Source organism: Physella acuta, unplaced genomic scaffold (genome assembly GCF_028476545.2).
Source record: "Physella acuta isolate Inbredline_101_S28 unplaced genomic scaffold, ASM2847654v3 ptg000703l, whole genome shotgun sequence".
In the NCBI taxonomy this organism is placed as follows: domain Eukaryota; kingdom Metazoa; phylum Mollusca; class Gastropoda; family Physidae; genus Physella; species Physella acuta.
Genome location: NW_026732222.1, coordinates 130,001 through 148,272, shown reverse-complemented (window position 1 = coordinate 148,272; position 18,272 = coordinate 130,001). Strand labels below are relative to the sequence as shown.

Genomic DNA, 18,272 nt, shown 5'->3' with positions numbered 1-18,272 from the left:
AAGGCCTGAAATAGATTCTAGATGTAGAATTTACATTAAGTCTAGATCTAGAATTTACATAGAGTCTAGTGACCTAGATCTAGGCTAGATCTAGATCTAGGCTAGATTCATAACTTTCCTTCGACAGCTGATCTTTAGATCTAGAGAAATTTATTGTAAAACTAAATGAAAAAAAGACAGTTGAAAATTGATATGTGTTGGAACGTAATAAATACAGCAAACGGACGTATTGTTAAAGTTATGACCGACAGAAAATTAGATTTAGAACGCGTTAAACTTTTGAATGGGAACACAATTTTCTTCGATAGACGCCGCCATTTTATTGTACTAAAGAGTAAACAAAAAACTGTGACGTCACGGTCCCGCCGAGTGTAGTGGTCGTTCTAAACTTTTAAAAAAAATAGGGTTACTCTACGTATGAATAAATCAATAAATTAATTAACGTCTTTAAATAAATGTGTGATTAACAGTCTGTCTTAAAACAAAAAATTTTCTCTACCTACATGCTATTTTACAGCTCTCCACGATGAGTGCAACCATGCGCAATAGTCAATCAGCCAAACAAACAAACAAACAAAAAAACAAATAAATATTCAAACATGTAAACAAACTTGACTTTTAGTAGTATACTAGAATACCCGTCATCCGTTGGATAACTGTGGGTTTCGGGGTCATCCATCAAAAAACATCACGTCTGTCACTCAGAGGCATAGCGACCCTTCCCGGCGCCCGGGGACAAACTTTTCGATTTTAAACCCCCCCCCCCCAAGATTTCGATTTTCAACCCCCCCCCCCTCAAACGTTTGATGTGCACCACCCCCCACCCCCCCACCCCCCCCCCCCCCCCCCCCACTCAAACTTTCGATTTGAACCCCCTCAACCTTTCAATTTATTTTTCCTAACCATTTTGGCGCCCCAACATATGTCCCCCCCCGCCCCCGCCCCCCCCCTTCCCCCCTCCACCTCCCCCCGCCTCCCCTCCCGCCTCCCCTCCCCCCCCCTCCTCGCTACGCTACTGCAGTGTCACTTATCGTCACAAAAAACAGACCCCACATTCAAAAATATGTTTTTTATCTTTTAAAAACTCCGAAAACACCGATTTCGGACTATCCCTTCATATACTGACGTCACAGGTGACCTACTCAACTCTACTTCACCTGCCCAGTGTTCCGCCAAGTGTTAGACAACATGTTTTTATCGTTTAAAAAACGATTCCAGCCGAGCATGTCTCTGACCACACTATCCCTTCATATGCTTAGGACAAAGAAACAGATGAACTCTACTTCACCTGCCCTGTATCCTGCCAAGTTCAGATAGGCAACTTTATCATTCACATAAAAAAAAAATTGAAAAAAAAATATCATTGACATATTGGTCTAGAACCTGTGCCACCCGCAAGAGAGCGGACTACGCTATCAACTTAGCTATTTACTCGTGACGTCACAAATGAATTTTTATACTATATTTTGAGTCTCCTTATGCAATTTGATTTACGCGCATAGATCTAGATCTAAGTCTAGTAGTAGTAACTTTCAAATTAAGTTTTATATTAAATTAGCCAAACAAAGATTTATATAAAATAATTAAGGCCTGAAATAGATTCTAGATGTATTAAGGCCTGAAATAGATTCTAGATGTAGAATTTACATTAAGTCTAGATCTAGAATTTACATTGAGTCTAGTGACCTAGATCTAGGCTAGATCTAGATCTAGGCTAGATTCATAACTTTCCTTCGACAGCTGATCTTTAGATCTAGAGAAATTTATTGTAAAACTAAATGAAAAAAGACAGTTGAAAATTGATATAAGTGTTGGAACGTAATAAATACAGCAAACGGACGTATTGTTAAAGTTATGACCGACAGAAAATTAGATTTAGAACGCGTTAAACTTTTGAATGGGAACACAATTTTCTTCGATAGACGCCGCCATTTTATTGTACTAAAGAGTAAACAAAAAACTGTGACGTCACGGTCCCGCCGAGTGTAGTGGTCGTTCTAAACTTTTAAAAAAAAATAGGGTTACTCTACGTATGAATAAATCAATAAATTAATTAACGTCTTTAAATAAATTTGTGATTAGCAGTCTGTCTGCATTAAAAAATTATTCTCTACCTACATACTATTTTACAGCTCTCCAGATAGAGTAAAACATATCACAATACTCGATCGGACAAACAAACAAATAAATATTCAAACATGTAAACAAACTTGACTTTTAGTAGTATATAGATAGATTGGATATCTTAACTAATATTTAGGAAGAGATCCACGCTTTTCTTTATAGTAATTTAAGAAGTAGTGTATAATTTATTTTCTAGTTTTTAGTGCATTATTACATAAACTCTTGTTATTAAAACGTTTTTATGACTTTTTTTGTACTATACATGTTTTATTTACAATAGAGTTGCATTACTAAAAACCCTTGCGCACCCATTGAACGTGAGGACGACCTATTGAGCGTGATGACACGTATATAATAGCGCGGAATAGTTTGATGAGACCGCCTACTAATTTGGACAAAATTTTTATTAATTCATAAAAAATTAATCAGGCGACCAATTAAGTCAAATTGAATATCATGATGCATTGTCTTCATGTCTTGACCCACGTACCAACTACGAGCCGTATCTGTCAGTTAGAAGTGCCTGCAATTTCGCTCGGCCGTTTAGATCTAGACAGATTGACGACAGACTGACGACAGACTGACTAGGAAGTGAGTTAAATAAAAGCTTGTAAAAATTATAAATAAAAAGCGTGGCATGTTTTAAACGACCTTACCCAAATATAAAGTTGTTTAAACATTGCATTTGACCACCAATTCTAGTATCAAATAACCTCTCCTTTCTTGGAACTGCAAGGATTCTTCAAGCAGAATAACACGCAAATACAATAATCGATATATCAGGCTCTGCAACGTGACTATTTATAGTCAAATCGAAGCATAATCAATGTTTCCGAAGTAATGTATCTTCTCCTGGAATCACCTTGGCTACAAGCCAGCAAGTGGCTAGCTTAAGTTGGTTCCCAAGTAGTCGTCAGTCATTAAGCTCACATGAGTTATCAACTGCGGTGGTCTGTGCTATTCAGGTATTGTATGGTAATTAATTATGTTAGTTATCTTAATGCATGTAGTTTTTTTAAATATATGTTTAAGATAGTTATATATATATATATATATATATATATATATAAATATATATATATATATATATATATATATATATATATATATATATATATATATATATACATATATATATATATATATATATATATATATATATATATATATATATATATATATATATATATATATCGTAATATTGAGGAATACTGTTTACAATTATCTAATGCGATTAACATATTTTGGGGAGTTTTTTGAACTGAGGACAAAAACAACGCTTGTAAGAAGCAGCCTAAAATATGATTTTACATTGTCTACAGTGGGCGACATCTATTGTACTTATTATAGGACTTTTATTTCGGTAGCAATTGAGTAAAGTTTTCTGGTAGCAAAGAAATAGGCTATTGATTCCACATAATTGAAACATTTAAATCGCCTGACTTATACAATATGTCATCTGGATATAAACTGCATCTTACACAAAGCTCTTTTTAATTAATCTGATGCAGAAACGATCTTTATAGAGTAATATTTTCTAACATTTGTTAAGTTTAAAAAACTCAATTAGAAATAGATATGTTTGAAGAAACTAACATAACTAAAAAAAAAAAGAAAATGGCGTCATGTCTCGTTCTTCAAACACTAAGAAGCGATTTTGAACGAGAACTTATTTAGCCCCGCCTTTGTATTGAACAGCGTGAAACGATTTACAATCGATTTTTCTGTTGGGTAATGCTAAGGAGCTAAAGAAAACCGGTGTCTTGTAATCGATACGACTGAGCACGATTTCTGTTTTGGTTTAACTTTCTTTTCAAGGTGACGGGCTTAATCTAAGACATGGTTCGACTTGTGAAATATAATACCAATGTAAGGCTACCTTAAAATGTCTTATAAAAGAACTGACAACTTATTTAAAGCTAGAGGCACTGCCGCAGCACCGAGATGTGCATGAAGCGGTGGGCTTAAGGACACAGTCTAGATAAGATGTTCCAGAGGCATAGCGATGGGGGGGGGGGGGGCAGGGGGGGACATATGTCCCCGGGCGCCGACTTTAGGGGGCGCCAAAATGGGTTGTAAAAGTAATTTAAAATGTCATTTTAGCTTCATCTTTGCAGTTTGATGGGGGGGGGGGGTGTGCAAATCGAAATGTTGAGGGGGGGGGGGGGTTGCAAATTGAAAATTTGCTTCCGAGGGGGCGCCAAATTGAAAGTTTGTCCCCGGGCGCCGGGAAGGGTCGTTACGCCTCTGAGATGTTCCGTTGAATGATGTAAAAAATAAATCGGGAGTGATCTCCCCAAAACTTTCTCGAATATTTGTTACCAACTCCAAACATCGCACGACCCCCTTTGTTACCAACTACAAACCATATACGACCCCCTTTGTTACCAACTCCAAATTACAAACGTCCCTCCCACCATAGACAAACTTTCATTCCCTCACCAACTTATCCTGACATTACCCCTGACATCGCTCAACACATCCATCACAACACACGCACAAAGAAACAACACGCCAACAACATACATACTAGACACCAATTCACACAACCCAGAAACAGATCTATGTCCTGCTATCGCCCTCAACCACACAAGCGCACACACAGAAGAAACCCACAGGCTACACAAACTAGGTCGACCAATGTGGACCAGTTGTGCAATGTCCAGTCTAGAAGTTCTTTACACTGCGGTGGGAAACACCAAAACCATCGGCCTGAAAAGTACAGAACGACTCAAAGACGAAACCTGTTGCCTAATCAAGAAGGAAGTGGAACTACGATATTTGGACAAGCAACTGCTTCGTTCAATCATCCTCCTCCAACAATCAATTCAAACATTGCTATGACACCAGGAACAAGAAGGAAGTGGAACTACGATATTTGGACAAGCAACTGCTTCGTTCAATCATCCTCCTCCAACAATCAATTCAAACATTGCTATGACACCAGGAACCTGCAGAAAACAGCCACACAAACAACCACACAAACAGCCACACAAACAGACAGCTGCATCATTCACAGAGTCATTTGACCCCTTAGTTCAAGACAATAATGGAAACAGCAAAAATGAACACTTCCGGAAAAACTCTTTCAATTGGCCTGTACTTACATTAAACACTGGAACAAGTGCAGAAAATACTCTTTCACAGAACGTCGAACAATAGGTAGGAAAAGTCTATGTAATCATACTAAATTTTTAAAAAATTATTTAAAAAAATATAGACAGCGATAAAATTATAGCTACATTTTCAAAAATTAAAGCCGTTTGGGAACTATCGATTACACTCATTTTCATATTTTTGTATTGAACATAAGCCGTTGAAAATGATTTTGAATGGTTGTATAAATTTAGATATTTAATAAAACCGCCCTCAACCCCACCTTGAACTGAACTGAAGTGGCCAGGGAGAGTAAAAAGATTAAAGTCATAACATTTTTTTTCCGCGATAAATACGGACAAGGTGTTTCGAGAATACAAAATGGCGAACAAGGGAATATTTTCAGTTCGATTCAGGCTTTTAAAATTCGTTTGTATCCCTTTTCATTATAGTTGGCTTATTTTTTTATGACTGTTATGCTCAGATTACTAATATCTAACATTATTCTTATTAATTGTTACCAATGTTTTTGTAGAATGTTTTTAACGCATGTAGATCTACTCACTGTAAGTTCTGTGAGTGCTCCTAGAATCAAGCCATACGATTCTAGATCTAGACTCTAGACCTAGATCTAGATCTAGATAGATATCGAGATCTAATCTAGATCTAGATTATCTAGACTAAAATAGATTTATATCGAGAATCTAGTACTAGAGTCTAGATTCTAGGAGGAGTGCTCTAGAGTCTAGAGATCTATTCTAGATCTAGATCTAGATCTAGAATCTATTATAATTATTATTGTACTAATATTGTAGGCCTCAGGCCTATTAGTATTAACTTTAATTTAATCTAATATATAAAGCTCAATTCTGTAACGTGTGGCAAAAAAGTCTGTCGTTGACAGTTCTATGGATTTAAGCGTAAGATTTTTTATCGTGCTCACAGTCTAAATTTACGAGTCAAAAAATTACCATTGAAAGTCTTTAAAAACAATTTTCATTCTATTTACTTAGAAGAATAATTTTCAATTATGAACGCGACATAAAATTTTTAAAAAGTGTATCGACGTTTATAAACTTTCTAAAATTGTGTCGGAAATGTATTGACTGCACAGTTACTTCCCTTTAATAAAAAAAAATTCTTAAGAAGAAAGAATTTACATTTTATTACTCTGTTTTTGGTGTTAAGAAAAAAAAAATAATTACATAATTAGCGGGGATTGATTAAGTGCAATGTCGTTAGGTATTTTTAACACTGCCTTTTATTTATTCTATACACTGAACATACTGTTCAATATTTTTTTTTTTTAAATCAATAACATTTAATAAGCCAGGTCCTACAAATCCTATATGTTTATTTCTTTCCATTTACGGATAAGCTTGGAGTATTATCATTTTTGTTCACTAAATTGAAACAGGCGCGTCCGCCGGCGCCCTTGCACGGTTCGATTTGGCACCCTGGGCTATCATGTGAGCGCTATGCTGCATAGTTTTGTTTTTAACAGTGCGATAGACTATGGGTAAGAAAGGTTACTATAGTCTTTAAGTGAATCAAATCCGGGCGTCCTCCGGCACCCCGACAGGGTGCTATTTGGCGCCCCGGGCCTTCCGGTGTACGCTATGGTATATACGTTCGCGTGAATTCAAAAGACTATGAATAAGTTATGTACTATAGTCGTTTACTAAGTTCAATCAGGCGGTGACGTCATGGTGCGTCCTCTGGCGCCCAGACAGGGTGCTATTTGGGGTCCCGGGCCTCCCGTGTTCGGTTTCGCGCCTACGTTCATTAAAGTGAGTGCAAAAGACTATGAATAAGTTGGGGTACTATAGTCGTTTATTAAGCTGAAACAGGCGATTCCGCCCCGGGCTAGACTCTGAGCACTGTGCGTTTATGTTCGCGTTAGTGTTTTCTTTGTGTTTAGGTTGGGTTTGCGTTAGTGGTTGCGTTTTGATTTGGTTCGTTTTTGTTCTTTCTTTTTTCGTTTTCGTTTGTGTTTTATTTTCTTTGCGTTTGTGTTTGTATTTGTGTTTGTGGTTGGTTTTGCGTTTGTATTTGGTTTGTTTTCGTTTGTTTTTTCGTTTGTGTTTTTTTCTTTGGGTTTGTGGTTGGTTTTGCATTTGGATTTGGTTTGTTTTCGTTTGCTTTTTCGTTTGTTTTTTTCTTTGTGTTCGTATTGGTGTTTGTGGTTGTGGTTGGGTTAGTTGTTAGGTTTTTGTTTTCGTTTGTATTTGTAATTGTGTTAGCGTTATGTTTGCGTTTTGTTGTTTTGGTTTTGGTTTGGGTGTGCAATGCCGGGTTTATGATGATTACTAAACACACAGGTAATGGTCTTTAACAGAAAGGTTTTTCACAGAAGCCAGATCTTCTAGTTAGTTAAGTAACTTTATATTGTACGACAGTAGATCTATTAAGTATAAGTCAAGTAGTAGAGAATAAGAGATCTACTCTAGTCTAGATCTAGAAGTTATATATTTATAAAAATCTATATTAAATAATTCAATAAGTAATAAGTATATTGAAGTACTTTAAGTTAATAGTAATAATAGATAAGTTAAATAAATTAGGCCCATAGTTTATATTATAAATGTGTAGCTGGTATAAACTAGTTTTATAGACTAGTCATATAGTAAATAGTTAATCTTAGTAATTAGTTAGTAGGGCACTACATACGCCTAGTCTAATAAATGATTAGTCTAATTTGTTAGAGCCTACTTGTTAAAATATATTTACTATAGTAGTAGTATTCTATGGTACAGATGACAGTCCTAATACTTACTTTGTTAATATGATTAGGGCCTAGTTAGAGGTAATTACTAATTAGACTTATGATGACTTATGTTAGTCTAATAACTAATAGATTCATATTTAATAGCAGTAGGTCTATAGGCTTAAAATAGTATTGTAAAAAAAAATAAAGTATGCTTAATTTTTACAGTTGTCATATTACTTTTAGTTCAGTAGGCCTATCTAGACTGTAGATTTAGATGTAGTAGCTTAGTAGTAGTCTAGTAGGCCTGTGATTGGGTAGGTATTTAGTATGTGTATGTAAGTTAAGCAAAGTTAACTAGGCTTAATAAGGCTACAATTTTAAACTTGTAAAAATTACATGTAGCCTAAATAAAAGGTTACAGACTAGTACATTAAATAATATCCAAAATTTAAGTTTAATCTAGATTAGTAGTCTAACAGTAATTTTAGGCCTCTAATAATAATAGTAAAAATTACTGAATAGAAGAGTAGGCTTACTAGTAAATAGCTGTCTTATTTTAGTTCTTCTTAATTAACTTAATATATGACTTAGTCTACTCTTAGTATTATATAGTGATCTTTAGAATTTAAAATGCAGAATAGTTGATAAAGCCAAAAGGTGTCAATTGTCATAGATGGATTAACTTACTAATCAAATTAATATAATTATCCTAATATTTATTTTAGTATGTGTATGAATTAATGATAGTTATAGTAGCCTAGTTTGAATATCAATTTTCAACTAATTCCTGAGGTGGCTAAACATAAGTAGTAGATCTTTATTGATACCTTTTTCTTTTTTTTAATGATATATACATGACTTTTGGACTCTTTTGAAGGCCTATTGTATTTTATGACAAACTCCTTACATTAAAATATTAAAAGTAAACTATTAGACCTATATTTTTAATGAATGGTAATGGTTAGATAGCCCATACAATCAAATACATAAATACACATCATTGCTTTATGATCTTTATAAGACAGGCAAATATTTTTATTTATAACATTAAGAGTTGAAAGTATGTAAACATAATGAGTTTAATATAACAGTTTATGAAATTCATTTGTTTTTTTTTAGATACTGTGGATTATACAACTGCATACAGAGAAGACAAAAGTCAAGATGGAGCTTAATTTAAAAACTGATCCAAGGATACATGTTGGACCCAAGAAAACTTGTTCATAATGAACAATTATTTTTTTAATATTCTGAATGAATATGGTAATTAAAAAAAAGAAAATATAAACTTTGTTATGTTTTTTTTTTCAGCACTGGTTGTGTGTGCTGGTGTATGCGGAAACTAATAATTGCTACCTTTATTCAATAATTAACTTAAACTGGCGAACTATAAATAGTTTTTAAGAATATGGTGCTGAAGTAGATTTCACCTAGTTTTGTTGCCCTTCCATATTAATAAATTGTACGGTCAGCAAAATGTCAAACAGCTTTTACTAAGTTTTACTGTCCATAACCAGTCAGGTACCAGTTAAAGCTGCTTTGAATTTGAATCAGCGACAACCTAAAGGATTAAAATTTCAACTCAAGAACTTTTGCTTTAGCAAATGTGTCACAAATATGTAGTCCCACTATAAGTCTTACATTTGCATATATCTATCATAGCTGTAAAACATAATGATAAGGGAAGAATCAAGAATATGGGTTTTTCTCAATTCTAGCCATACCACAAATACCAGCATATGGAAATATGGCTGATAACTAACCATCAACCACAAATACAACAAACTATAATCACTGCCTGTTTCCTGGTAATGTGTTGTTATTGGCTGTGCAAGTTTATGAACATGTACAAAAGAAAAAGACTTGCTGATCAGATGCATTCCAGATATTTGAGGAAAATATGTTTTCTATAAGGATAGGCAGCTATAGCAAATGAGCTTAGGGGAAATGTTGAGTTAAGATAAACTATTTAATAATTGTAATGGCAGAGATACCATCAAAAAACAAATGTAATTAGGTTTGTATGACTAATTAATGAATATCCTATAAATTATAGCAAAATGTTGTAGTGGTCTCGGACTTTGGTGGGGGAGATTTGGACCTTTGTGTCAAGGGCAGTAGCGTAGAGGGGGGGGGGGACGACATATGACCCCGGGCGCCGACCTTAGGGGGCGCCAAAATGGGTTGGAAAAATAAATTGAAAAGGTTGAGGGGGGTGCAAATCAAAAGTTTGAGAGGGGGGGGGGGTGCAAATCTAAAGGTTTGGCGCCGGCAAGGATCGCTACGCCTCTGGTCAAGCGGGAGGGGGTTCAGAAAGTAAGATGACACTTTTCCATGTTCAACAAACACTCATGTTAAGAAACTGAATTTAAGCCCTTATTTGCATTATTAAAAGTTGTTTTATAAATTGTTATAAAATAATTCATCAATAGGCCTACATTGAATGTTGGAAAAGCCCATAGGTCTAAATATTTTATGAAAATCGCTGCTTTAAAACAAAATAGGGGGGGGGGGGGGTTGGCTTAGGTTTACTTTTTTGGGGAAGGGGGAGGTCTGGCATCGTTGTGACATCGTTAATAGATGACCCCATAGTCAGAGGTCGATCTAGATTGATTAGGCCTATATTAAAATGTTGATATTAATTACGCTTTACTTATTATTACAATGGAATATAGCCTAATAGTTTATTTATATTAAATAATATAACATCCCCTTGCACCACAACACCCTGACTATACTAATCCAAACAAAAATAAAAATGTTTGGTAAATTACTTTTATATTATTAGTGATTTTGTGTTTAAATATTTCTATCTTAATAAAACCGGAAGTGACTTTGTACTTATTTCAAAAATGTTATAAAATATTCAATTTTGGTTCAAAAATATGCTTTCTGGCAACACAAAGTGGAACCACTTTTGGAACCACTTTTCCTACCTATTATTTCAAGCTGATCCAGGGCTTCGTGGGCCTATTATTTTGTAAGTATTGAATGTTATTGATTATGTTTAGATATTGAGAAACACACACACACACACACACACACACACATATATATATATATATATATATATATATATATATATATATATATATATATATATATATATATATATATATATATATATATATATATATATATACTAAAACTCAAGTTTGTTTACATGTTTGAATATTTATTTGTTTGTCTGATTTCGTACTGTAAAGAAACTGCTCTATATGGGGGCTGTAAAATAGTATGTAGGTAGAGAACAACTTTTGATTGCAGACAGACTGTTAATCTCACATTTATTTAAAGACGTTAATTAATTTATTGATTTATTCATAGGTAGATTAACCACATTAATTAGAAAAGTTTAGAACAATGAATTTAGTAATAGTAAAAAAGTTTTTTTTTACAGCATTTTTTTCAATTATTTTTTCTTAATGCCTATATGTGAATGATAAGGTTGACTATCAGGACCTCGCGGGGCACAGGGCAGGTGAAGTAGAGTTCACCTGTTTCTATGTTCTCAGCATATGAAGGGATAATGTGGTCAGAGCCAAGCTCGGCCGGAATTGTTTTTTTTTTTTTTTTTAAATACAAACATGTCTGAGACTTGGCGGGGCACAGGGCAGGTGAAGTAGAGTTTAGTAGAGTTTTTAAAATATAAAAAACGTCTTTTTGAATGTGGGGTCTGGTTATTTTGGGTTGATAAGTGCTGGCAGAAGTTATGTCATTTATGGATGACCCCCCAAAACCCACAGTTATCTAACTGTCGCATTGTATCACAAAAAGTCACCACCGCCCTTCTTAACATGACTTGATTGTTCGGAATTATATCCCTTTCGATTTGTAGAGTACATTTTTCCGTTGATTAATTTCTAAAATACTATTTGATTAACTTGTATTACAGTTTACACACACGCACTAGTCTGATGTAATACTTTCTGACCCTTACCCTCCTCTTCACTGAAAATAAAAATTATCCACCACCCCCACCCTCCTTTGGAGTTGAGGTGTTTTTTTTATGACCCCCCCCCCCCCCCCGACCCATGAACATATGTATGAACTATTTTCTATTCTACATTTGTATTGCATCTGTCCCCAGCAATATTTACAACACCAACAATGTCAACGGACACAACGTTGTTGTAAATGGCAAGATGAACGTGAATACTGCGGACTCTCAGGAAGACGACGATGAGGACAGTGGAGATGAAAGTCAATAGAGCACAGTCGTTTATAGTACATTGTAATGGTGAAGGACACACATCTACACACACATTTAAAGAACATTGTCATGGTGATAGACACAAATCTACATACACATTTATAGAACATATTTTATAACGAGATTTTCCAAGGATGTTCACTTTATACAAAGCACAATTTAAAAAGTAATCAGTTGGTAAAGCGAGACATCAGAAAATACTAGTTCAAGAATTCAAGAAATGTTTTATTTTATTCAATAAATGGAGGAAAACATTACACACATTTCATAAAACAATGTGTTTGCCTTTTTTAATTAAATGCGTAGCCTGTTAGTAGCCTGATTGTACGTTGAATGACCGATGTGACCTGTGTGACATGTGTGACCTGTGTGACCCATGTAACCTTTGTGACCTCTTTGACCTGTAAGTTGTGTGATCTGTTTGACCTGTGTGACCTGTGTGACCTATGTGACCTGTGTGACCTGTGTGACCTGTAAGACGTGTGTGTCCTGTAAGTTGTGTGACCTGTGTGACCTGTTTGACTTGTGGGAACTGTGTGACCTGTGTGACCTTGTGACCTATGTGACCTGTGTGACCTGTGTGACCTGTAAGTTGTGTGACCTGTGTGACCTATGTGACCTGTGTGATCTGTGTGAACTTATGACAACTTAGCATTCTAATATGGACCCCCACAGCCAAACCACTGTAGAAAACGATAGCCCATAAAAATTGCAACAAAGCAAAACGCTAAACGCAATCTGATCGGTGTGTGAAATCAAAACAAGAGCATTCAGCTGCATGTATTGTGTGCATTGTCCTAATAGACAGAACTTTTTGGAAAAAAAGATTAGCAATGTGAAGCTTCGGACGCTCTGGTCCATATGGTTTGTTCACTATCACAAGGCGATGACAGATGACGATGACAGAAGCAGATGAACTCTTTGCATCTGTTCCAAAAAAATTGTCTGGTCTAAAATGGCATTTACTTTTACATTATCCATTATAAATGTAGTATGGGACAGTCCGTTTGGTTTATGATAAAGAACTTATGGTTTTATTCACTTTTTGTATTCAGCCGTTCTGTTTTTTTAATTCAACAGTCCCACTTACACCTTTAAGCATTGATTTTGGTGGGGTTTTTTTTTTTTTTTTTTTTTCAACAGCGAAAAACTAAATATCACACTAACACAAGAGAGATAACCCAACTAAAAGTTGCATTTACATAGTTTCAAACTAAAGGGGAGATAATGCCCATAAAACCAAAATAAAAAAGAAACATTGCAGGATCAATGTAGAAATGGTTTCGCTGTTACCTTTTCTTGTACAGTAATTTATAGGTGTCAAGAATATGTATTTAAATATATTTATCGGTAATCTGGTTCAGCAAATTGTATACAAGTAACCTGTTTGTAAAACTTTATGAATGCAGACCAGGGGCGGAACTACAGTGCCGCCAGACCCCGCAATGCGGGGGGGCCCACGCCATTTAGGGGCCCACGGCCGACCCTAATTATTTTTATTATAGTTAAAAAAAAATCTAATTTTCTTGCAATTTTTGACTTGATGTTTGTTTTGTAAAGCGATTACCATAGCTGTGGTTTGATTATCTTTATTCTATAGACACCATCCCCACGCCCTTGTATATTCTTTTTCCCTTTCTTTTTAAACCACTGTGAAAGCCAAGTCCTCTCTTCTACAATTAAACGTAGCAAAGATAAGCAAACGTTCAAACAACTTCCATGACTTATTTCCCTTTTTAAATAGTCAAATTGGGGTGCTCATAAGCTCGTTTTAATAGATTTGTACTAAACAAATTAAAAAGCAATTACTTCTCTTACTAAATATTTTTTCATAAAAAACTTACTAAAGAATGACCTTGTATAAAAAGGAAATGTATTTAAAATTAATAATATAAATATAAAAAAACATAAAAATAATCATAACATGAGACACCATTACTTCTACAAAGATTTCATGTTTTATATTCGTTTGGCCAGATAGACGTTAAGAGAACCTATAGCAGATAAAATGAAACTGATTTTCTCAAAACACCTTAATGCACTTTTACACATGACATGATGTAGTAATTTGTTTTAATTGAAAATTGTTTTTATTTTTTTTCAAAACCCGAACAGGTCAGCAATGAGTATCCTATGCTCTGTTCTTATTATGTGTTTGTGTATATATATATATATATATATATATATATATATATATATATATATATATATATATATATATATATATATATATATATATATATATATATATATATATATATATATATATATATTTATGGGGGTGGGGGGCCTAAAAAATTTTTTTGCGGGGTGGCCATTTTTTTCTAGTTCCGCCACTGATGCAGACTTGATAAAAATAAGGGTATAAGATGCCCTTACAAATATGGATATAAGATGCACTTACAAATATGCGTATAAGGTGCCTTTACAAATATGTGTATAAGGTGGCCTTACAAATATGTGTATAAGGTGGCCTCACAAATATGGGCATAAGATGCCCTTACAAATATGGGTATAATATGTCTTAAGATAAGGGAAGGGGAGAAGGTGGATCAACAACAGAAGCCTAGGAATATCGGTGGCAGCAAAATATAATCCACATATTTTGGTGGATTTTGTTGGATGTACACAGTGTTGAGCGTCTAATTAAAACATTTTAAAAAATATATTGGATTCTAATTTATACCAAGTATTGTATTTTTGCACATCACTTTTGTTTTTGAAGAAACATTCTAAATCTAAGTTTTATTTTAAATATAAAAACCGTTTTTATTTGATAGAGTAATGTGGTTAATCTACACTGTAACTATGTCCCACAAGAATTTAAAGAAAGATAAACCGGGAGTGATCTCCCCTAAACTTTCTCGAATATTCTAATATAACACTACGTGGGATGGCAACTCGGAATATAGACATGATTTTTGTTTACTTAAACTTTTAAAAATAGAATAAAATCTACTAGAAAAGAGAATTGCGTACCAAGTGAACGCCAAAGCAAAAAGCGCATAATAGTGCGCAATATTATTAGTTCTTTATACATTTACATGCGTTTTTTGAGAAATCGGAAATAGCGTAAATTACTACTTCCGGTCAATGGAAATTACTTAAAATTTGATAGAAGGTAGAGAATTAGATCTTTTACTTACATGTGAAATTTCATTTATCTATCTGAAATAGTAATCAAGTTATAGGCTTTTGAAAAATTCAAAGTGGAAAAAGTACCACTTTCGGTTGTCGGAAATCGCTTAAAAGTTGATACGGATCTACGATTTTGATAAAATACCTACATACGAAATTTCATCAACCTAGCTGTAACGGTACTCAAGTAATCGTGTTTACACACAGACAGACAGACACACACAGTGAGGTGTAAAACGTCGAGATTTGTAAAAATCTCGATTTTTTTTGCACGATTACAAAACTTTCTCTATACTTCGTATATACGAGAAAGTAAAAATGAATACCATCTAATTTTTCTTTGATGAGTGAACCTCACAAGAACCTGCTCTGTGGAAGCCGGGACGCGATGTAGAGAGTATGGAAACATTGGGGTGTCATTGTTGACAGAGGCTGGCAGTTTTTGTGGGAAGGACCCAGGTGTTCTGTTGATCTAATTCAGGCTAGGGTTATATTTACGTTTAGATTAGAACTGTCAGAGCAGTAGAGGAGTCGCGTGTGTATAAGAGAAAATAAGTAGGAATACATTTAAAACCTTGGTGATCAAATAACTTGATGATAGGAGAACAAAGAGGAAGACAGATGGACAAAGTAGCTGAGTGAAGGGTTATATAACTGAGTTGCTTCATTGCGGATATACACATAGGTCATATGCTGGTTCAAAGGAGAAAATGAATACTTTTTATGTAAGGAGCGATGGTTTATGGGGTTAGGTTTAGTATAGGATTCAAAGTTTAAGGTCTTATTAAGAGCAGATGATGGTTATTATGGGGACAGCAACCCATCTAGGAGAGAGAACTCGGGAATCAAACAGGAATGGAGACCCTTTGACGATAGGAATGACAGCTCTGGTTTCCTTTCGGCAGCTCCTGCGACACTGCTGAGTCCAATTTGTACAGATAAAGTCCTGTCCCTTGGGTCCGTCAGTTGTGGGGTGAGAGGGGGGGGGGGCTGATACATGGGCAACATCTGGCTCTTCTCAACTCACCACCCAGGAGTTTTGCTTGGATTTCCAATGCGCATCTTCCGATGTTCAGTGAAACTTCGGAGCCATCTTAGTTTTACAGTTTGAGTCCAGTTTTTATGGACATGATGATATCTGCTGACGGGAGTTCTTCTAACCCAACTTTCCCTGATTTACCTCCAACATCTGAAGACCGACACAACAACTTAGAGGTTGGGTTAACATCTGAAGACCGATACAACAACGTAGAGGTTGGGTTAACATCTGAAGACCGATACAACTTAGAGGGTGGTCTAACATCTGAAGACCGACAAAACAACTTAGAGGGTGGTCTAACATCTGAAGACCGACACAACAACTTAGAGGGTGGTCCAACATCTGAAGACCGACACAACAACTTAGAGGGTGGTCTAACATCTGAAGACCGACACAACAACTTAGAGGGTGGGCCAACATCTGAAGACTGACACAACAACTTAGAGGGTGGTCCAACATCTAAAGACCGACACAACAACTTAGAGGTTGGGTTAAAAGCTCAGGTCTCTGTGACACACTTTCATTATCGCTGGCCCACCAAACATGTCGTAAAACTTGTACACACGAGCTGGGTCCATCTGTTGCACACGATATCGATACAGTCCCGTTAATCTTAACTCGCCTTCATTGATCCAGTGGCCTCCACTTGCAAGAAAAAGGTACTGCGACATTTGGACTGGACCGATAATTTCCCTTTGCCTAGTTACATTTACACTGTTATCAAAATTTACCCAATACTAGAAAAATATATTTAAAAATAGACTTACGAAAACGTCAGATCAACTTTTTGTTATTTTTTTTAAATAAAATTTAAAGGAATGTTCTTTTTTATCAAACTTGAGTTTAAATTTTATTTTCTGGTGTTAAACATGACACGTGCAAGCTCTGAAGGCCCCTTATCCGGTGAGCGGTGCGTCTTAATCCGATTAAACACTCGCGGCTGTGTCGGTCCACGGTACACGCTAAACACCGAAACGTCTGCAACTCAACGTGGTTTACCGCAGCACGCTCCAAAGATCCGTGTCGCTTGATGACATGTCATTTCTGATGAAATAGTTGCGTTTTTTTTTTGTTCCGCCTCTTCTCTGATGATGTAAGTACTCGATTTTGATACTTAAATATGGTTTTCCAGTTCATTTAGGATAGAATTAAAAGGCAATTTTTATATTTGAGTATATTTTTATAGGTGTAATAAAATATTGATGTACCCTTTAATAACTAAACCATAGTATAGCACTAAACATATCCTTTAACAGTCCATAACCATAACTTTAATAATAGTTTTCACCTTGAAAGTATGTAAAGCCTACAGAACATTTATTTCAAAGACAAAAGGATGGTTTAAAAAATCTTCATATAAATTGCTGAAGTAAAAGCCTAAACCTTTTGACGATGTTTACTAAACAGATAGTCTCGCGTTCGGATACACGGGTCGAATCTGTAGGACGTCCCTGAGTCCATCCAGCTCTGGTGGGTACCTGACTCAAATTAGAGAAAGTGAAGACGATTAAGCATAGTTTAGTGTACTAAATCTATTCATATATGTAAACTCTACTTCATTTACGACTGCCAGTTTCGAAAATGTTACTTTTTATGGACGGTAAATGAAAGGTACTAAAAAATCTGTTTCAACAATTTACAAAAAAAATTTTAATGGTAAGCATTGTGATTTCGTTTTTTCCTTGACATTTCATTGATAATTTAGAGCCTTGAACTGTCCACAACCGAATGACCACACCCACCAGCTTGACCTAAACTCTGACAACCTACACCGAAGATGGCCTCTGGGATATCGTATCTTTTGCTCGCCGGCCTCATCGCCGTGGCCATCGCGCTCAGCTCGGCCAAGATGACGGACGAGGAGCTTAAAGCCATGGAGGAGCTTAACATGAGGCACATGCTGAAGGAGGAAATCAAGATGGGGGAGAGGCAGCTCAGGAGACAGGGGGAGA

The 18,272-nt window shown here is 35.4% G+C and overlaps 2 protein-coding genes across 2 annotated transcripts in view; both read left to right on the top strand.

Annotated features, from left to right (window-relative positions):
* The first annotated feature begins 2,464 nt into the window (after window positions 1-2,464).
* On the top strand, window positions 2,465-12,397 carry LOC131949586 (uncharacterized). Its single transcript, XM_059311431.1, has 5 exons — window positions 2,465-2,471; window positions 3,060-3,089; window positions 5,162-5,284; window positions 10,871-10,910; window positions 12,021-12,397. The coding sequence occupies exons 1-5, from the start codon at window positions 2,465-2,467 to the stop codon at window positions 12,139-12,141; spliced, it is 321 nt and encodes a 106-aa protein (XP_059167414.1). The 3' UTR covers window positions 12,142-12,397.
* Window positions 12,398-17,265: 4,868 nt separating this feature from the next.
* LOC131949582 (inactive C-alpha-formylglycine-generating enzyme 2-like) overlaps window positions 17,266-18,272 on the top strand; it is a 13,883-nt gene continuing 12,876 nt past the window's right edge. The window contains exons 1-2 of the mRNA XM_059311427.1: window positions 17,266-17,413; window positions 18,026-18,272. The exon at window positions 18,026-18,272 is cut by the window's right edge and continues 72 nt beyond it. Of these exons, the coding sequence (XP_059167410.1) occupies window positions 18,098-18,272 (175 nt within the window). The 5' untranslated portion in view covers window positions 17,266-17,413; window positions 18,026-18,097. The remainder of the gene's footprint in view (window positions 17,414-18,025) is intronic.